The sequence below is a fragment of the Erythrolamprus reginae genome, chromosome 8 (genome assembly GCF_031021105.1).
Source record: "Erythrolamprus reginae isolate rEryReg1 chromosome 8, rEryReg1.hap1, whole genome shotgun sequence".
NCBI classification, from domain to species: domain Eukaryota; kingdom Metazoa; phylum Chordata; class Lepidosauria; order Squamata; family Dipsadidae; genus Erythrolamprus; species Erythrolamprus reginae.
Window position 1 is genome coordinate 32,379,514 of NC_091957.1, and position 22,155 is coordinate 32,401,668.

Below are 22,155 nucleotides of genomic sequence, written 5' to 3' on the forward strand. Positions count from 1 at the left end.
GGCATTACACTCTGGTGACTTCCAGCATGGAAATTTCCTAAAACGTCACATCGTTTCTGACATCTGCACGCCTCCTTTTTTCCAATGTCAGTATTTATTTATTTGTTTGTTTGTTTGGACTTGTAGCCCTTCTCCGTAGACTCCGTGCGGCTTACAAAACAAGCATGTCCCTATTTCACACCCTCTCTTCCCATCAACATAACACATCCTGTTTATGTCCCTTTTTCTATGAGAACAGAGAAGCGGAAAGAAAGCTGACAGGCAAAAAATATATATTGATATCATTTTTATTGATTTATTTTAATGTAATTAGTATAATTTTAATTTAACTAATATATTTATTATTTGAGATTATTTTGATAATTTGTCCTAAAGATGGCTGTGCTATTGCTCTTATTTCTTACGAGAATAAAGGTACATTTTTCACAGTGGCGCTTTAAGAGAGCAGAGTCCAAGAGTTACAGTGAAAGGTCAGGTGCTTTGCAGCTTTCCCTTGCAATGGATCACCCAGGATCTCTGCTCATCTCCCCAGGGGTTCAAATCCATGAGGGAACGAGCGTCATCCACATCTTGGGCCAGAAGGGCTGCGTCTTCAGGGTTCAGAGCAACAGAGGGGTGATTGACTGCCCGTACTTTGTAAATTGTGCTGGGCAGGTGAGACCCTGATTGGACCGTGGGGCTGAAGGGCTTGTGGGCCTCACCATGGCTGGGTCCTCTCATGGGGGGGGGGGAGGTCCCTTCCCTCTCTATCATTCTGTAAGTCTCCTGAATGAGAAGGGTCAGACTAGATGGCCACCAAGGTCCCTTCCCTCTCTATCATTCTGTAAGTCTCCTGAATGAGAAGGGTCAGACTAGATGGCCACCGAGGTCCCTTCCCTCTCTATCATTCAACTGGTGTGTGTGTATGAAAGAGCAAACTGTCCCATTCTTTCCTTCCAAAAGTAGCATTTTGTAACAACTGTTCTGATTAGATGGTGGCGAAGTGTCCCATGTGGCCAAAAGGCTGTGGCTGAATGTGGATTTTTGTGACGAAAGGGCTGGCGCCAATAGCTAGGGGCCTTTGGGCAAGGGAGAGAAGGCAGCGGCCGATCAGCTGCTGCGGAGGAAAGAGCTTCATCCAACTGGCGGAGGCTAAATGTCCTAAACCCTACTTGGACTGCCTGCCAAATTAGACTTATTGAGCGGATTTTACGTAGCTGGGTCTTTTGTACAACAAACGAGAGGCCCTTGTTCAGTTTGGCAAGAATCTCATGTTATTAGATGTGGAATAGAATGAAATGAGCCGTTACTGTTGATTTTCTCCAGCCTTTAAGATAGAGCATAAAAAGTAATAATTCAGTATTGAATTATTGCTAAGTTCATTGTAGCTAAATACCTTTTCTTTACATCAGTGAAATCTAAAAATATGGGAAAAATTAAACACAACATAAAAATTGTTTTGAAGCACTTTGTTTAAAGATTATTTTACTCACTTTTAGTTTCTATAATTTCAGTTTAATGAAAAAAATTCCTAATGGATTAAACGCAAGTGTCCTTTTGGAATAAAATATTGAAAATTGATAGTTGTTTCTGCCCTTGAGGTTACAAAGCGACTTACATACACTTCTAAATTTTCTGGATTTCTTTGATTTTTTTTTAATGGCGTTTTTTATTCCTGCATTTAAACAGTGGGTTGAAATGTTTCTTTAAAACAGTGCCGCACAAGTTGAAGAATGAAACCCACTGACATAAAATCTGCCCTTCTTCTTTGCTTTCAGTGGGCTTATGTGCTCGGCCTTTCCAGTCAGAAGCTGGCCAACATCCCTCTGCATGCCTGCGAGCACTTCTACCTGTTGACGTGCCCCCTCAAAAGAGCAAGTAGGTCGAGGAAAGGCCTGGAGACAGAAACATATGAAGAACGATGTCAGGATTTGGGTTGTCTAGGGAGGTCATGATAGCAATTGTCCATTATTTGAGGGGCTGCCACAAAGAAGAGGGGCTCAAATTATTCTCCAAAGCACCTCAAGGCAGAAGTGGTAAATGGATAGAAACTAATGAGGGAAAGAAGCAACCAGGAATTAAGAGGAAATTCCCTGACTGTGAGAACTATTCACCAGTAAAACAGCTTTGCCTTTGCAATCGAGGGAATCCTCTCCCACAACGGCTGAAGAGCCAGAGTTTGGGGTAAGAAACAAATACTTCTGCTGCTTCTACTTTTGGCTGCATGGAAGGAAAGCAGCAGCAGTTTCTTTCTTTCTTTCCCCCAAAATGCGGGTCTTAACTTGGAGCTCCATTGTGTTCCTCAGCACTGTGTCCAGGGAAGGAAGCCCAGTGGACCAGCAAAAGAAAACGTCTCGCAAGTTCAATCAAAGATCTCAAAGTTTTCTTCTGCCGATATCATGGGCTTCCTTCCTTGGACACAACGCTGAGGAATGCAGTGGAGCTACAAGTCCCAGGTAGGACACACGTCTCATGGTGGTCCGCAATGTGAGGATGGCAGGTGAGGTGGAGCTGGGTGGGGTGGGCCACGAGACGTGCCCATCTCATGTCCTGCTCTGTCCCACCTGACCTGACACCTCCAAACTGCATCCCACCATGAGACAGGCGTCTACCTGGAGTTGAACAGCTCCATGTGTCTGTTGGCTGGTCTCTTAAGATAAAAAAAAGTTTGCAAAATACAGAAACTCTTCTCGCTGTCAGAAGTTATGAACTGCTCACCAGTAAAATTAAAATTAATTTTAAAATAGTATTTTATTTTACACATAGCCTTGCATTTTGGGCAATTAATTAAAGAGTTCCTTTAAAACTATCATGGTAAACTTAATAGATGTAAGAAAAGTGATGCATCTCTTCATGGTCTCCTTTTCTTGTCTTCGATAGGCCTTTGGTGACAATTTCAGCCCCTTCCAGATAACATAAATGCTCTTAAAAGCCACTGAAGATCTGACAAAAATGGAAAATAACATTGTCCATGATGCAAGACTGGTGCTGAATTCGAACCTGCAGGAATGTGGGATGGATGTGGACGAAATAAGGAAATGCAAGGTTTGTAGAAAACAATTTTGTAGAAAACAAAGATGAGAATGTGTGAGACATTGTGAGAGAGGGAGGTTGAGGGAGAGAGATTGTCTGAGAGACAGAGAAGGAAGGAGTGGGGAGAGAGAAAGAGAAAAAGAGAGAGAGAAAGAAATAGCAAGGGAGGCAGAGGGAGAAAGAGAGAAAGAGAGGAAGGGTGAGAAATCAGAAAGGAACAGGCAGAGAGAGAGAAAACAAGAAGGAAGGGGAGAGAGGAAGGAAGATAATATTCCAGTGTTGCTGGGGAGAGGCAGATATGGCGGAAGCCATGGAGCTAGCCGTTCCAGGGGAACAAGGGATCGCTGCTTAATAACGATCCCTTGTTCCGGCTCCGTGAGCTCAACCCTGGGCACTGGTGATGAGTGTAATTCTGGTCCTGGGCTCAGGCTGCTGCTACTCAATGCCAGGTCGGTGGTAAATAAAGCTATCATCCGGGATTTGATCCTGGATGAGGAGGCCGACCTGGCATGTGTGACTGAAACCTGGCTGGGCCCGGAGGGAGGAGTTCCTCTCTCTGAAATTTGCCCAGCCGGGTTTCAGATCTAGCATCAGCCTCGACCCCAGGGAAGGGGGGGAGGAGTGGCTATTATAGCCAGGGACAGCCTTTGCCTGCGTAGACTCATTGCTCCAGAGATTGCGGGCTGTGAGTCCCTCCTGGTGAAGTTGGACTTAGGGGTTCAGGTGGGCTTCTTACTCACGTACCTGCCTCCCAGCTGCGTTTCGACAGCCCTGCCTGTGCTGCTTGAGGAGGTAGCCGGGCTGGTGGTGGGGTTCCCCAGACTTATTGTCTTGGGGGACTTTAACCTACCGTGGCTCGGCGAAACCTGTGGGCTAGCGCAGGAGTTCATGGCCACCATGACAGCCATGGAGGCACGCACCCGACATGGTATTTCTCTCTGAGCAATTGAGTAATGGTCTGAGACTAAGGGCCTTAGAAGTGTTGCCTTTGTCATGGGCAGACCATTTTCTATTGCGGCTTGACTTCCTGGTTCCAACCCTTCCCCGCAGGGAGGCGGAATCAACTAGGTGGTTCCGCCCCAGATGCCTGATGCACCCAGAGGGCTTTCAGAGGGCGTTTGAGGTTATTCCAGATGCACTCTTCCACAGTTCGGCAGAGTCTCTTGCTGAGGCCTGGAACAAGGCTGCAGTGGAGGTTCTTGACCAGATTGCGCCATTGCGACCTCTCCGTGGCACTAGACCCTGTCGAGCTCCATGGTTCAACGAGGAGCTCTGGGAGTTGAAACGCCAGAAGAGACGTCTAGAGAAGCGATGGAGGAAGAGTAAATCCGAATCCGATCGAATACTTGTAAGAGCTCATATTAAGACTTACAAAGTGGCGCTCAAGGCGGCAAGGTGCGCGTATCATGCCGCCTTGATTGCATCAGCGGAATCCCGCCCGGCCGCTCTGTTTAGGGTGACCAGCTCCCTTCTTAACCAGGGGGGAGTTGGTGAGCCCTTACAGAGTAGTGCCGAGGATTTTAACACATTTTTCGCTAATAAAATCGCTTGGATCCGGGCGGACCTTCGTCTCCAATTGAATAACAGAGTCGACTGACAATGAGTCAGTCGAGGTGACTGGAGCCCGTACTTGTTCACCTGTCTGGGAAGAGTTTGATCTGGTGACACTTGATGAAGTGGACAAGACCATTGGAGCTGTGAGTTCCGCCACCTGCTTACTGGATCCGTGTCCCTCCTGGCTGGTCTCGGCCAGCAGGGAGGTGACACGGAGCTGGGTCCAGGAGATTGTCAATGCTTCTTTGGGGAGGGGGTCCTTTCCGGATCCCTACATGGAGGCACTTGTGCGCCCCCTCCTCAAGAAGCCTTCCCTGGACCCAGCCATTCTTAACAACATCTTCAAATCCTTTGGGACTTCATTATTATTATTATTATTATTATTATTATTATTATTTAGATTTGTATGCCGCCCCTCTCCGAAGACTCTTGATATGGCCTCCTCTTGCTCACTACAAAGAGTACAATGCTGCTTTAAAAAACACCGCCCTCTGCAATGCCAAGTTCGATTCACAGCATACCCTCTTGCCAGTGCACTTTGCTCTCACTAGAGGGCAAAGGAGGGCTCCTAAAACCTACAGGTGGCCGCTTTCCCCCAATGAGGTTCCTCCAGAGATAAAAGAGTGGATGTCCAATCTTGGCAATTTTAAGACTGGCTGGCGGCTTCTGGGAGTTGAAGTCCACAAGTCTTAAGATGGCCAGGTTTGGAGACCCAATACTGTCTACTGTCAGGGACAGACACTTTCAAGCCCGAGAAAAGTCTTGTCCACCACAGTGCCCTGACCCTTTTAGCTGGACAGTCCCAGAATAAACCTGCAGCCCAACCCCAGAATCCACACATGCAGGGCTGGACTTTTTCATGCCACTCCAGACAAGAGATCCCGCCCAGGTCCTGCACAGAATAGAAGCACAGGATGCAATTATAATTATATTACTCCCCGTCAGATGAAGCTTCCTCGCTTTCAGGATAAGGTCTATAATAGTTCTCTCCAGAACCATCAAACCGAACCTGCTTTCCACAAAATGTTCATAAAGCAACATACACCCAAAGACTAGAAACAGCAAAGGATCGTCCCGTGGTACCTCTGCCAGTGAAAACAGAGATTGGGAGGGCTGCATGCACCCCTCCAGGGCTCCATATTTGACTGTGACAGTTTCCTGCTGCTGCCCTCTGCCAGTGAAAGCAGAGCTGGGGGGGGGCACATGCATGCAGCCCTCCCCAGATCTGTTTTCACTGCCTGACTGCTTGGGTGCCCCATGGATCACCCAACATGAGATGCAATGATAATTATATTACTCCCCATCAGATGAAGGTTCCTCACTTTCAGGATAAGGTCTATAAAAGTTCCCTCCAGAACCATCAAACCAAACCTGCTTCCCACAAAATGTTCACAAAGCAACATACACCCAAAGACTTAAAGCAGGGGTGTCAAATTCAAGGTCTGGGTACTGAATCTGGCCTATGGAGTGCTTACCTCCCTCCCACATGTTGCTAAGATCTGGGCCATGGGGTCGCCCTAGAAACAGCAAAGGACTGTCCTGGGGTACCTCTGCCAGTGAAAACGGAGCTTGGGAGGGCTGCACGTGCCCTTCCAGGCCTCCATTTTTGACTGCGACAGTTTCCTGCTGCTCTCTGCCAGTGAAAGCAGAGCTGGGGAGGGGGGACATGCATGCAGCCCTCCCCACCCATTTTCAGTGGCTGACTGCTTGGGTACCCCATGAATGCCCCCAACATGAGTGACATCCAGCTGGCCACACCCATCCGGGCCACAGCATCCAGGCCAGCAAGGACAAACACAACCCTGGTACGGCCCTCAATGAAATGGATTTTGACACTGCCTTAAAGGGAAGATGAAGGGGAATCTCTCCCTGTGGTTATGTAGCATCACTCCACCCGCCACCCTCCCAAGCAGTGCCCAAACCCTGAGAAAGGAAGCCCCTGTAGGACCCTGGGGAGGCTGGGACATACCGTTTGCTGCAGCCCCATAGGCCAAAGCGAAGGTCACATTTGTTGATGAAAGGACTGCATCCTTGGGCACATGCAGGGCCCCCACCAGGTCACGGGTGTTCACAAAGGGGTGGAGCTGAGCCACTCTCCTGGCGGGATAAGCTCGCAGGGAATATCCAAGATTCTGCAGGAGACACACAGGAACCATGACATTTGCTCCTACCACATGTGCCTATGCGCCAGCTTACTTGAGTTGCGAGGCTATCCGCGTCAGAGAGGTCAGCCGGACTTGGGTCTGTGCTAGGGAGATGGAGCCCGTCGTCATGTAACCTGGAACAAAGAAACAGCCCACGCTCAGCCTCCATGCGGTTCCACCAAAAAAGCAATTTTCTGCATTCCTTTCTCTTGGATGGGAGAATAAGGGAAGGAAGCAGATGTTAAGAGCAGCGTTTCCCTACCTGGGTGAATGCGCATCAGCTCCCAGAATTCTCTGCAATGGCTCTGCTGGTTGTGGAATTCTGGGAGTTGAAGTGAATATGCTGGTTCCGGTGGAGTGACAGGAAGGAGGGAGGGACTGCTGCTCCGCTGGACTACGGCATTAAGATCAAAATATAGGGAAAACTCTGTTAATTTTGAAAACCAGCATATAGTTCAGAGATATTAGATTCCCCTGTTTCAGAAGGTCCTGTTGCCTGGTGTCTCGGCAGAGTTTTTCTCTTTGTTTTCTGTTGTGAGGAAGCTGAGCGCCCCGATCAGCTGGGGCTCGGAAGATGGTGACCGCGACCGAGCTTGTTTAATTCCGCCCTGAATCGTCACATTCCAGCAGCGTTCTGCAGCGGGGTGAGCTGTGCTGCTGCAGACACATTGGGGCTCAGCCCGGGGGGTCACTTGAGATGAGAGGAGTGGTGGCTGCTATTTGGCACCGACCCTTACCGACGGAGAAGGAAAGGGAGAGGTGGAGAGGAGCGGGAGCAAGCGGACAAGTGAGCGTGCTGGGCGAGTATGCTGGGCGGACGGTGCACTGGCCGAGGATAGACCCTGGATGCCAAATGGTTATATGGTGGGCACGCTCGGCGTCAGAGGGCTTTGCGGTGGACATACTCGGCGTTGGAAGATAGAGGGCCAGCCATTACAGGGAACAAGGAGACCGTGAGAAAGAGATTGCCAGATCGGAAATTGTCAATATGAAAGTCCTGTGGATGCTGTGCGCTTTAACTGAAGACCTGGAGATACAGAGATGCCCCCCAATAACAACAGAGGTGCTGGTAGACATTTGGGGCGACCCACGAGAGCCCGGGGGTGCCGTGGAGGTGGGGGAGCTGACAACAACGACAGTGGCAAAGAGACAGACTTGGCCAACAATAACGGCCATTACCAAAAAGCCTGGGAGGACAGAGCTTATACCCAGGATTTAGACTTTGTCCTACTAACAACATTTTACATCATTTGAACTCACTTTTTTAGATCAGATGCTATCTATATGAACTTGGCTGAATTGATTAATTAACCGACCAGTTGAAATATTTTTTACCTATATTTTTAATAATTAATATATATTTTAATAAGTTTAGTTTTATATTAATTAATTTTTTAATTAAATTATTGTGGGGATTTTTAAGGATGGATGAATGGCAAGGGTGGAATGGTGGGAATGATATATATGAATTGAATGAGGGGGGAGGGTCAAGGTTGGAAGATTGGGGTGGGAGGGCTGATTTGTATGAAATTAATAAGTGGGGTGGATGGGATGATATGTATATGAATAATGAGAATAGTGTGAATGTTGAACTTAGCCTACCTAGCGATGGAAAGACAGGAGGGAGAGAGGCACCTATCTCTGGGGTGGCGGAGGGCCAGAATATTCCGGTCTTGCTGGGGAGAGGTAGATATGGCGGGAGTCACGGGGCTAGCCATTCTGGAGGAAGAAGGGATCGCTGCTTAAAAGCGATCCCCTGTTCCGGTCCCGTGAGCTCATCCCGGGGTACTGGTGACGAGTGTAATCCAGGCCCTGGGCTCAAGCTGCTGCTGTTCAATGCGAGATCAGTAGTAAACAAAGCTCTCCTCATCCGGGATTTAATCCTGGATGAGGAGGCCGATCTGGCATGTGTGACTGAAACCTGGCTGGGCCCCGAGGGAGGAGTTCCTCTCTCGGAATTATGCCCAGACGGGTTTCAGATATGGCATCAGCCTCGACCCCAGGGAAGGGGAGGAGTGGCTATTGTAGTCAGGGAGAACCTTCGCCTGCATAGACTCGTTGCCCCTGAGATTGCGGGTTGTGAGTCACTCCTTGTGAAGCTGGATTCAGGGATTCAGGTGGGCTTGTTACTCATGTACCTGCCTCCCAGCTGAATGTCAACAGCCCTGCCTGTGCTGCTCGAAGAGGTGGCCGGGTTGGCGGTGGAGTTCTCCAGACTTATTGTCCTGGGGTACTTCAATCTGCCGTCACTCAGCGGTTCCTCTGGATTGGCACCGGAGTTCATGGCCACCATGACAGCCATGGACCTGATATGATATTCCTCTCGGAGCAATTGAATAATGGTCTGAGACTAAAGGGCGTAGAAGCATTGCCTTTGTCATGGTCAGACCATTTTCTACTGCGGCTCGATTTCCTGGTTCCAATCCTCCTCCGCAGGGAGGCGGAACAGATTAGGAGGTTCCGCCCCAGACGCCTGATGAACCCTGTGGGCTTTCAGAGGGCACTTGGGGTTTTACCAGATTCACTCGTCCACAGCTCAGCAGAGTCTCTTGCTGAGGCCTGGAACAAGGCTGCAGTGGAGGCTCTCGACCGAATTGCACTTTTGCAACCTCTCTGTGGCACTAGACCCCGTAGAGCTCCATGGTTCAACGAGGAGCTCCGGGAGTTGAAACGCCAGAAGAGACGTCTAGAGAAGCGATGGAGGAAGAGTAAGTCTGAATCCGACCGAACACTTGTAAGAGCTTTTATTAAGACCTACAAAGTGGCGCTAAAGGCGGCAAGATGCGCGTACCATGCCGCCTTGATTGCATCAGCGGAATCCCGCCCGGCCGCTCTGTTTAGGGTGACCTGCTCCCTTCTAAATCAGGGGGGAGTTGGGGAGCCCTTACAGGGTAGTGCCGAGGAATTTAACTCATTTTTCACTGATAAAGTCGCTCAGATCCGGGCTGATCTCGACTCCAATTGCATAGCAGTATCGGCTGACAATGAGTCAGTCGAGGTGACTGGGGCTAAACGTCTTTGTCCATCAGTCTGGGAGGAGTTTGACTTGGTGACACCTGATGAGGTGGACAAGGCCATTGGAGCTGTGAGTTCCGCCACCTGTCTACTGGATCCGTGTCCCTCTTGGTTGGTTTCGGCCAGCCGAGAGGTGACACGGAGCTGGGCCCAGGAGATTGTCAACGCCTCCTTGGGCAGGGGGTCCTTTCCGGCCCTTTATAAGGAGGCACTTGTGCGCCCCCTCCTCAAGAAGCCTTCCCTGGACCCAGCCGTGTTTAATAACTACCGTTCAGTCTCCAACCTTCCCTTTATGGAGAAGGTTGTTGAGAAGGTGGTGGCGCTCCAACTCCAGCGGTCCTTGGAAGAAGCCGATTATCTAGGTCCACAGCAGTCTGGATTCAGGCCCGGCTACAGCACGGAAACTGCTTTGGGCGTGTTGATGGATGATCTCTGGCGAGCCCGGGACAGGGGCTTGTCCTCTGTCCTGGTACTTCTTGACCTCTCAGCGGCTTTCGATACCATCGACCATGGTATCCTTCTGCGCCAGCTGGAGGGGTTGGGAGTGGGAGGCATTGTTCTTCAGTGGTCCTCCTCCTACCTCTCCGGTCGGTCGCAGTCGGTGTTAGTGGGGGGTCAGAGGTCGACCTCTAGGTCTCTCCCTTGTGGGGTGCCTCAGGGGTCGGTCCTCTCCCCCCCTGCTATTTAATATCTACATGAAACCGCTGGGTGAGATCATCCAAGGGCATGGGGTGAGGTATCATCAATACGCCGATGATACCCAGTTATACATCTCCACCCCATGTCCAGTCAACGAAGCAGTGGAAGTGATGTGCCGGTTCCTGGAGGCTGTTGGGGCCTGGATGGGTATCAACAAACTCAAACTCAACCCAGACAAGATGGAGTAGCTGTGGGTCTTGCCTCCCAAGGACAATTCCATCTGTCCGTCCATTACCCTGGGGGGGGGGGGGAAACTACTGATCCCCTCAGAGAGGGTTCGCAACTTGGGCATCCTCCTCGATCCACAGCTGACATTGGGACATCATCTTTCGGCTGTGGCGAGGAGGGCGTTTGCCCAGGTTCGCCTGGTGCACCAGTTGCGGCCCTATTTGGACAGGGAGTCATTGCTCACAGTCACTCATGCCCTCATCACCTCGGGGTTCTATTACTGCAACGCTCTCTACATGGGGCTACCTTTGAAAAGTGTTCGGAAAGTTCAGATCGTGCAGAATGCGGCCGCGAGAGCCATCGTGGGGCTCCCTAGATTCGCCCACGTTTCTGCAACACTTTTTGGCCTGCACTGGCTGCCGATCGGTTTCCGGTCACAATTCAAAGTGTTGGTAATGACCTTCAAAGCCCTACATGGCATTGGGCCAGAATACATCCGGAACCGCCTTCTACCGCACAAATCCCAGCGGCCGATAAGGTCCCACAGAGTTGGCCTTCTCCGCGTCCCGTCAACCAAACAATGTTGTTTGGTGGGCCCCAGGGGAAGAGCCTTCTCTGTGGCGGCCCCGGCCCTCTGGAATCAACTCCCCCCAGAGATTAGAACGGCCCCCACCCTCGTCTTTCGCAAATTACTCAAGACCCACCTTTATCACCAGGCATGGGGGAGTTAAGATATTCCTTACCTCTAGGCCATTACAAGTTATGCTTGGTATGTTTGTTTGTGTGTATGTTTGGTTTTATAAGGGTTTTTAGTTGTTTTATTAATTGGATTGTTACATGCTGTTTTTTATCATTGTTGTTAGCCGCCCCGAGTCTGCGGAGAGGGGTGGCATACAAATCCAATAAATAATAATAATTAATAATAATAAACTGCCACGGCTGGGTATCCCTGTGCTGGAGGGAAGAGCCTGGACAAGATAATCCGGGATTTCAATCTCTGCACAGCCATGAAATGAAGCGAGTTTAAACCACACTCTTGTTATATACAGGCGGTCCTTGACTTACAAGCACAGTTGAGCTTAAGATTTCTGTTATTAAGTGAACATTTGTTAAGTGAGTTCTGCCCCCTTTTGCAACTTCTTTTGTGTCGGTTGTTAAGTAAATCACTGCAGTCGACAAGTCAGTAATCCAGTTGTTATATGAATCCCTGGGACACTGTTACCGTCATAAATATGAACCGGTTGCCAAGAGCCTGAATGTTGATCATATATTCGTGAGGTTGCTGTAATGGTTAAGTGTAAAATCATTAAGTAACTTTGGTCACTAAATGAATGGTTGCAAGTCCAGGACTACTTGTACTATTTTTTTTATTTTGCAAATTTAAGGGGCAGAGCCAGGCTTGCAGGATCTCTGCTGAGGCCATACAATTTCTGGAGCTCAAGGATAAATAAGCCATAATGAATATCAGCTTTCAATAGCCCATAACACCCAAATTTGACCACAGTTGTGCTCCACCCACTTTTGGTCACTACATTACAAAACAGATGTTGAGACTTTTTGTGCTATGTGCTCAGAAGAGCAAATAGGGTGAGGAAAGGCCTGGAGACAGAAACAGATGAAGAATGATGGTAGGAGTTGGGTTGGCTAGGGAGGTCATGATAGCAACAGTCCATTATTTGAGGGGCTACCACAAAGAAGAGGGGCTCACATTATTCTCCAAAGCACCTCAAGGCAGGAGAAGCGGCAATGAATGGGAACTAATGAGAGAAAGAAGCAACCAGGAATTGAGAAATTCCCTGACCACGAGAACAATTCACCAGTGAAACAGCTTTGCCTTTGCAAGTTGTGGATGTTCCATCACTGGAGGTGTTTTAAGAAGAGGCTGGACAGCCCCTTGTCAGGAATGGTGTTGGGTCTCATGTTTGAGCAGGGGGTTGGACTAGAAGACCTCCAAGGTCTGTTCTGCTCTGCTCTATTTTATTCCCTATTCTATTCTGTTTCCTATTCTGTTCTCTCCTGTCCTGTAAGGATTGCCTCTCCATCGAACTTAAGAAAGCCTGAGCCAGATAGTCATATGGTTCTTTTATTAAGCAGATGTGAAAGCATTCCATTCAAAGCAGTGCCTGAATACCTTTAGGCAAAGCAGGTAGAGTTAAAGCGTTAGAGACCCCTTCCCATTAGCCAGAATTCATAGAACAGAACAGAACAGAACTCTTTATTGGCCAAGTGTGATAGGACACACAAGGAATTTGTCTTACGTGCAGATGCTCTCAGTGTATATGAAACAAAAGAGACGTTTGTCAAGAATCATGAGATACAACACTTAATGACTGTCATAGGGATCAAATAAGCAATGAGGAAACAATCAATATTAATAAAAATCTTAAGAATACAAGCAACAAGTTACAGTCATACAGTATGTTATGGTTGGCTCTGGGCCAGCTCCTGGCCCAAGGACTGTGGGTGTGGATGTGGATGAATCCTCCCAGTGTCAGAGGCCTGTTTTACTGCCGACTGCTTCGGACAGCGAAGCGTCGGAAGCAGGGAGTGACTGTGAAATGGAATCCACAGAGGGGGTCATGGCAGACAGCCCATTAGGGAGTAATTCATCCTCCTTATCCTCGCTGGACTCATATGAAGCAGCATTCATTGATGTACGCAGCCGCAGGGCCATGACTAGGAAAGAGCAGCTGCGGAAACACTTCAGGAGATAAGGGAGTTTCACCTGTGGTTGGGTGTGGTTCAACTAAATGGGGGTGCCGTTAAATTGGCAGCGTTTGGGCCTCAGGGTGTGGAAGTTTATCCGTTCAGTGACGGTGGAAGTGGCTTTCGTCTCAGAATTCTCTAAGGACTCTCTTTGCTTTCATACCAGGACTCTGAATTTAAACCATAGTCAAACATGTGAGTTTGAAAACATTTGAAGGAGTGTAGCTGTGACGTCTTCACAGCTATTTGTTAATTGCTTTGTGTTTGTTTATTGTTTTTCACCGCACTCAAGTCTGTTGCTTTGAAAGTGAGCCCTCTGACTAGCAAAAGGGTGTTTTGCTTCTATTTTACTTTGGATAAAACCAGTGTTCTTGACTTTTCACGTGTGTGTGTGTGTGTGTGTGTGTGTGTGTGTCTGCTTCTTCTACATTTGCAATTAATTGGGGGCTCGTGCCGTGAGCCCGGCAAAACACAGTATAGCCAATACACAAGTGTGAAAAGGGTTTCTTTAATCGCACCCATAAACCACCTCCCAAGATTAAGAGATCTCAAGATGCTTGGCGTCAGGATATATGTTGTAAAAACATCCTTTCATACCGGAAATGCTAATAAATAAAAATGCAACCCCACTTATCTCGACTGAATGGCAGAGTCACTCTTTTGGGATTTTGATATCCTATCCTTTCCTTTCCCATCCCATCCCATCCCATTTCTATTCTATTCCTATCCCACTGTACTCCACTCTCCCCCGTCTCCTGATGCAATTGGAGGGTGCCAGCAAGGTAGATACAGGAGGCCTTGTTTCTCCAAACTGACACCTCCAGAGCTTACCAGTTTTCACCCCTGTCTCTTGCTCCAGCTGCTGGTAGAGCTGCTTGGAATAATTGGCCATCTTTATTTCAATGTCCAAATCCCGCACTGTGTTTAAGATGCCTGCAGAGAACCCAGTGGAACCACCTGCCAGCCTGAAAGAGAAAAGCCAGACAGCTGAAGAGAAATTCCATTTCCCAAGAGGGAGACGAGAACAAGAAGTCCTAGGGGAGGCAGCTGTATGTGTGTGCATGTGAGAAAGAGATGGGACGAACGCCTCCTGCAGAAAATGGGCAGGGGGCATATGAGCCCCCCCACATGCCCCATTTTCTGCCTGGATGGCCACATGGCCCTGCCACCACACCCAGTTTGGCAGGTAACGTGCTGCAGGAAGCCAGCCAGCTAGAAAATGGGGTGCAGGTGCAGGGCTGCACAAACCCCCCGGAACCCCATTTTGACTGCCAGACGCACCGTCGAACGGTCCTTTGCTATTTCCAGGCTGGCACCATGGGTCAAATTTAAGCACCCTGTGGGCCTTGAGTTGATACTACAGGAATAGAGGATCAATTCATTCATTCTGGCCCAGTGGGTCCCAAACTTTTTCAGTCCACCGCCCTCTTGGTGCTACAAATTCATTCTCACCCCCAATGCCCCCTCAGGTGGGCGTGGCTTGGTGGTCAATGACTGAGTGGGCGTGGCCAGCTTGTAAAATGTGGTGAAACTCACTTAAAAATGCTCTTGCTTAGCAACCAAATTGCTAGGCACAATTGTGGTAATAAGCCTTTCGTTCTTTCTTCTCTCCCTTCCCATTCTTTCTTTCTTTTTTCTTTCCTTTTCTTTTTGTCTTCCTTCCTACCATCTTTCTTTTTCTTTCTACCTTTTTTCCTTTCATTTCCTTTCTGTCTCTCTTCCTTCCTACCTACCATCTTTTTATTTTTTTAATCTTCCTTCCTACCATCTTTATTTTTTCCATTACTTTTTCTTTCCTTCTTCCCTCCCTTCCCTCTTTCTTTTTCTGTCTGCCTTCCTTCCTTCCTTCCTACTTTCTTTCTTTCCTTCTTTCTCTTTCCCTCTTCCCTCCCTTCCCTCTTTCTTTTTCTTCCTTCCTTCCTACTATCTTTCTTTTTCCTTTTTTTCCTTCTTCCCTCCCTTCCCCCTCCATTTCCTTCTTCCTTCCTTCTTTCCTTCTTTCCTTCCTAACTTCGTTCCCTCCCTCCTTCCTTCCTTGCTGTCTTCCTTCCCCTCCTAACAGGTGAGGAAGGCTAGGAAGGGAGGTGCAGCCGATTGTTTCATTGGCGGTTTTGGCCAAGGAAGAGGAACGTGTTTGGAAACGTTGCCAGAGGCAGCCCAGACAGTCCCGCAGCGTGTGCACATAGCTGCCTCTCGATTGCTCTTGCTCGGTCTCTCTCATGCGGCAAGGGGGAGAATTGAGACAGGCAAAAGCGACCAGAATCCTCTCCCACAACAGCTGAAGAGCCAGAGTTTGGGGCAAGAAACAAAGACTTCTGCTTTTGGCTACTTGGAGGGAAAGCAGCAGCAGTTCCTTTCTTTCTTTCTTTCCCCCAAATGCTGGCTCTTTAGCTTCCAAATCCAGCCAGGGCACCAACTGCTCTGGACGAGCGCCTAGGATGGACGTCTGGCCGGGGGGTTGGGCATGGAGAACTGCAAGATACGGGTCTTACCTGGGACTTGGAGGTCCATTGTGTTCCTCAGCTTGGAGGTCCATTGTGTCCAGGGAAGGAAGCCCAGTGAACCAGCATACAAAAACTTCTCGCGAGTTCAATCAAAGGTTTCAAAGTTTTATTTTGCTGGTATCATGGGCTTCCTTCCTTGAACAAAACGCTGAGGAACGCGATGGAGCTACAAGTTCCACATAGGACACAGGTCTCACAGTGGTCTGCAATGTGAGTATGGCAGGTGAGTTGGAGCTGGGTGGGGTGGGCCGCAGGACGTGCCCATCTCATGTCCTGTTCCGTCCCACCCGACCTGACACCTCCAAACTGCGTCCCACCATGAGACGGATGTCTGACTGGAGTTGGCTGTTCAACTCCAGTTGAACAGCCGTGTGTCTGTCGGCTGGTCTCTTGAGGAAAAATACGCTTTCAAAATACAGAAACTCTTCTTGCTGTCAGAAGTTGTGAACTGCTTGCCCTCGCGAGAAGAGTTTCTGTATTTTGCAAGCTTTTTTCCCCCCTAAAGAGATCTGCTGACAGACATCCAGAGCTGTTCAACTCCAGTCAGATGCCCGTCTCGTGGCCTCCCCAGTCCTTGCCAAACAAAGAGTGGCGGGAAAAGTGGCCAGCAGCCGATTGGGTTGACAGGACCAGTTTGGGGGCGTGGCCAGTCAGCTGTCGCTACCGGAATGGCGATGCATCTGCCACCCCCTGGCCCCTCTTAGCACACCCTGCTGCTCCTCTTCCCTCTTAGCCCCCCGCTAAGTCATCTCACCACCCCCTTTGGGAACCCGTTCTAGCTCTTGTCTATCCACTGCAGGACGGAGGTCTCTTCCGCAGGTTTCCTGAGCTTTCTTCAACCAACTGAGCCCACCATACTTGCTGCTGTCATCTCTCCATCTTGCTTGAGGTCTTTTGCGTGGACACGCAAGTGCAATCCATTCCATAACTGCCTTGGTCCACCTACCATAAATTCTTCTTGCTATATGACCGGCCTATTTTTATTCCTTTCTCTCTCCAAAAAGCGCTCAAGGGGGGCAAAATATATAGAAAAGAAGCCTCCAGTGCAAAAAAAGGCCAAGTAAGGAAATCTGATCATTTATAGAGAATAAAGATGCATTTCAGAATGAATTATGGGGTGGTTTGAGAAGAGGAAGACAAAGGAAGTGATGACTGGACAGGATTGGTGAAATTCTCCAAAAAGATAATCAGTTACCTGCCCTGTTCGAGAAGGACAATGTCCTTCCATCCCTGCTTGGCAAGATGGTATGCCACCGATGTGCCCATTATGACACCACCACATATTAAAGCCTTTGCCTGTTTTGGCAATGGGTTCACATGTGTCTTGCTGTTGTGGCGAAAGCCACACATCCTCCCCAGTGTCCCAGTCATCTTCCTCCACTGGATGGCCACAAATCTTTGGGTGAAGAACATCTTCACGTCCCAAAAGTACAGGTGTTGTTAAGCCTGCAAAAGAGGAACATGCTTTTCATTATGTACGCTTGGAAAAGAGTATGTAAAACTTTGAGTCTGGCTCTTCTTGGGAAAAGATTGCAGTGATAGTTCATAAGCCCTTTTTTATTACTAATAAAAATGTTAATAAGAAATGTTGGGGCAAAACTATAATTCCACCAAAATAAAGAATATAAGCACAACAAAAATTCATTCTGCAAGTGCAATAATCTCCACTCGCTTTTTATTAATTGTTCATTTATTTATTCAATTTTTTTTATGCCGCCCTTTTCCTTAGACTCAGAGCAACTTACATGTTAGCAATAGCACTTTTTAACAGAGCCAGCCTATTCCTCCCACAATCCGGGTCCTCATTATGATCATTAATTTTTTATTCTGCTACTACCAATATGTATTTGACAAAAATAAATAAATAAAATAAAAATAAATAAATATGGTGGAAAACTTTGCTAATCTGCTTGTCTATTTCCCCACAAGGATACTATGAATTAGGCTGGGCTGAGAGCAACTGTCCCAAGGTCACCCAGTCAGTTTTCATATCTGAAACTTTTTTCCTCCAATTTTTTTCCAAACCCAGAACATATTTTTCTTTTTCACAGTATCATTACAATTTCTTGGATCATCTAATATAATCACAAGATCATCAACAAAACTTGGAGTTTATTAATTTCTTTCTTTTAACCTGTAGTCTTTATTTGGTCCCAGTTCCTAATACTTCTGTTTAATGTTTCTAATGTTAAAATAAATAGTAAAGGTGACAGAGGACATCCTTGCCTTGTTCCTTACTGGAAATTTATTTTAGATGTTGTCTCTCCATTAATTGCTACTTTTGCTATTTGTTCAGAATAAATTGCCCTGGTAGCCCTAAGAAATGCAAAGCAGCAAAAGATACCAGGTAACTTCAAGAGAACCAAATACCTTTTCTTTCAACTAGTCTTCTTTTGGATAAGTCATTTGATCCATTCACTTCTTGGAGCTCCAAATTGTAAGCCGATTGTGGTCACCTGGGTTTTTCTACATGAACACTTATCTAAAAATGCAATAACAATAAAAAATAACTTTATAATGGAAAAATAAAGAAAAACTGGCAACCAAATTAATTCACATTGTTGTGAACTGGCAACTATCACATTGTTGAAAAGGAAGGCTGTCCTTGACTCATTCATGCTGGTTAAAATGGGGTTAATGAGAGATTATTTGCAGTAGAGAGGGTGCCTTCCCAACAACTCTCAGAATGAATGCTAATGACTACATGACTGGCTGAAGTTCTAAAAAATAAATGGTTGCTCCAGTGACTCTCTCAAGAACCTTTTCCTGGAGATTGAAGAAAAAAGGGAGAACATATAATTGACTGATGCACTAATAATAAAGTTTATTTTCTATGACAATTATCAGTCATCCAAATTGTGGTTATCCCAAGGTGCTTTTTTGAAAGGTAACTGGAATAGAAGAATAGAATAGAATTTTTATTGGCCAAGTGTGAATTTGTCTTGGTGCATATGCTCTCAGCGTACATAAAATAAAATATACATTTGTCAAGAATCATGTGGTACAACACTTAATGATTGTCATAGGGGTCAAATAGCAATGAAGAAGCAATATTAATAAAAATCTTAGGATATAAGCAACAAGTTACAGTCATACAGTCAACATGAGAGGAAGTGGGTGATAGGAATGATGAGAAAAACTAGTAAAATAGAAGTGCAGATTTAGTAAAAAGTCTGACAGTGTTGAGGGAATTATTTGTTTAGTAGAGTGATGGCGTTCGGAAAAAAACTGTTCTTGTGTCTAGTTGTCTTGGTGTGCAGTGCTCTGTAGCAACGTTTTGAGGGTAGGAGTTGAAACAATTTGTGTCCAGGATGTGAGGGGTTAGTAAATATTTTCCCCGCCCTCTTTTTGACTCTTGCAGTATACAGGTCCTCAATGGAAGGCAGGTTGGCAGCAATTGTTTTTCTGCAGTTCTGATTATCCTCTGAAGTCTGTGTCAGTCCTGTTGGGTTGCAGCACCAAACCAGACAGTTATAGAGGTGCAGATTACAGACTCAATGATTCCTCTGTAGAACTGTATCAGCAGCTCCTTGGGCAGTTTGAGCTTCCTGAGCTGGTGCACAAAGAACATTCTTTGTTGTGCTTTTTTGATGATATTTTTGATGCTAGGTGACCATTTTAAGTCTTGAGATATGATAGAACCTAGAAGGTCTCTACTGTTGATACTGTGTTGTCTAGTATTGTGAGAGGTGGAAGGGTGGAAGGGTTTCTCTTAGTCTACCACATTTTTACGGTTTTGAGTGTGTTCAGTTCTAGATTGTTCTGGTCACACAAGGATAGTTGTTCAACTTCTCGTCTATATGCGGATTCATCATTGTCTCGAATGAGTCCGATCACTGTTGTATCATCGGCAAACTTCAGTAGTTTAACAGATGGATTGTTTGAGATGCAGTCATTAGTGTATAGAGAGAAGTGGTGAGAGTACACAGCCTTGGGGGGCACCTGTGCTAATTGTACATGTATCTGATGTGATTTTTCCTAGCTTCACCTGCTGCTTCCTGTCTGTTAGGAAGCTTGTGATCCACTTACAAGTGTGTTCAGGTACCGCTAGCTGATTTAGTTTAGTTAAGAGAATGTCCGGTACGATGGTATTGAATGCTGAACTGAAGTCCACAGAGGACCCTACCGTAGGTCATTGGAGATTCAAGATGTTGAAGGATGTAGTGTAGAGCCATATTAACAGCATCATCTGTCGATCTATTTGCTTGGTATGCAAATTGCAGGGGGTCTAACAGTGGATCCGTGATGGTTTTCAAGTGAAACATCACTAGCCTTTCAAAGGTTTTCATAACTACAGATGTTAGAGCAACTGGTCTGTAGTCATTCAGTTCCTTGATGGAGGGCTTCTTCGGCACTGGGATGATAGTCGAGTGTTTGAAGCAGGAAGGAACATAGCACAACTCTAGTGATTTGTTGAAGATTTGGGTGAAGATGGGGGCCAATTGGTCAGCACAGACTTTTAAGCAAGAAGGGGTTATCTTATCTGGGCCTGGTGCTTTTCCAGGCTTCTGTCTGAGAAATAGATCTTTCACTTCCTTTTCTGTGATCACTATGGGTTGTAAACACAATGGGATGGGTTCAGTTGTAGAAGATTTAGCTGTTGTTGGTGTGTCTGGGATGGAGGTTGTGCAGATAAGTGGTTGAGGTTTTTTCCTTTTACTTTGTTTTTTCCATGAAGACATTTCACTTGTCATCCAAGAGGCTTCTTCAATTCTGGCTGAATAGTGGAAGGATTTATATTCCTTGTAGTCATGTGGTCGTTAGTAGGTCCAACTCCTCTCAGAATGAGCGCTAACGACTACATGACTTCTCACCAAAAAGCTGAGGCAGATGTACCAACTGGTACATGGTACTTAGCAATGATAAGTAACAAAAATATTTGGGAAAGGGACAACACATCTATTTTAAAAATGTATTTTCCATTTTAAAATAGAATTTTTATTGGCCAAGTGTGATTGGGCACACAAGAAATTTGTCTTTAGTGCATATGCTCTCAGTGTACATAAAAGAAAAAGATACATTTGTCAAGAAGCATGAGGTACAACTATTATTGTCATAGGAGTCAAATAAGCAAGAATCAAGAATCATCCTTAAGATTCAGATAGAATCTTAAGGATGGTATCTAATTTAGCTTCCAAAGAAATAAAGATAATCTAACCAAAAGGAGTTGAATTTATTTTCATGTTACAACTATATATTATATGTCTCCATTCTTCTTTTGTAATGTTATAAGAGAAAGTCTTGATTGTTCTTCCTGCAACACTGACAAAATACCATATATTAAAAACACAAACTTACTGACAATGATTTAAAACACTAAAGCCGGATGCAATGTCCCAAGTGTTAATGTCACTGTTAATGTCTCGTATACTCACTATAAAACGAAACATTATATTCCTCAATGCATCTCCATTGTTGTTTTATAGATGTTATTGCAGAACATCAGGATTGTTCTTCCTGCAATATTGAAAAAATAAATTATTTTAAAAGGACAAACATACTGTACTGACATCAATTAAGATTAATAGCATTTAGTGTGGCCTATGAACAAATATTTTCTTCTACCTCTTTTCAGATTTTTCATAAGGATTTAATCATGTCAGGAAGTTGCCTGCCAAATAGTGATAACTGTTAGCTAGAATATGAAGTAATAGTATTAACATTTTATTTGGAAAATCAGAATATAGGTTTTGGGAAACAATATCCAGAACAGCATATAATATTCAAAATGTATTTGTGTTCCAGTTCCACTAGCCTGAATGATACTTTAGGACAATTGTTGAGTAGCCAGGTTAAAATATAATTTAAAATAAGTAAAACAGATAAGCAAATAAATAACGGTCCTCTCCTAAAGGAACAGTACAAAAATGAAAAATATGACCGATCAATTAAAATCCAAAAAATAAAACCAATTACTATTCCCTGCCGCCCCCCAATATTTTATCAGAAGAGAGATCAATTGATAGCTCAGCTCTTTGTTTTTCTACATTTATCCTACAATTTACCTGCCTTTAAGACAGGTCTTGGCAACCAGAGTTTTACAGACTTCCGCCAAGATGCTTGCCATCCAATTTGGATGTAAAATCTAAATACTAACATATAAAAGGAAATCAAAATCCGAGGTGGCACAAACCCAGTCTGTCACGTTTATTTTAATGAAGGCTTCTATGCAGGCGGGGGTTCCTACTTACCGCCGCTACCAGTACAATACATGCACAACTCAGGGTGATCAGTGGGGGTGTGCTCATGTCCAAGCGAGATTTGGCTTCTGTGCATGTGCAGGAAGCAAAATATTGTGAGAGGCCACGCGTGGAAGCAAAAAATTGCCATAAATCATCAAAATCTCATGCGTG

General features: G+C 46.1%; 1 protein-coding gene across 1 annotated transcript; it reads right to left on the bottom strand.

The window, feature by feature from the left end:
• Window positions 1-1,628: 1,628 nt before the first annotated feature.
• On the bottom strand, window positions 1,629-21,259 carry LOC139171386 (pyruvate dehydrogenase phosphatase regulatory subunit, mitochondrial-like). Its single transcript, XM_070759593.1, has 6 exons — window positions 21,178-21,259; window positions 18,173-18,284; window positions 16,998-17,248; window positions 14,130-14,263; window positions 6,536-6,844; window positions 1,629-1,874 (listed from the first exon to the last, which is right to left on the bottom strand). The coding sequence occupies exons 3-5, from the start codon at window positions 17,213-17,215 to the stop codon at window positions 6,759-6,761; spliced, it is 438 nt and encodes a 145-aa protein (XP_070615694.1). The 5' UTR covers window positions 17,216-17,248; window positions 18,173-18,284; window positions 21,178-21,259; the 3' UTR covers window positions 1,629-1,874; window positions 6,536-6,758.
• Window positions 21,260-22,155: the final 896 nt, after the last annotated feature.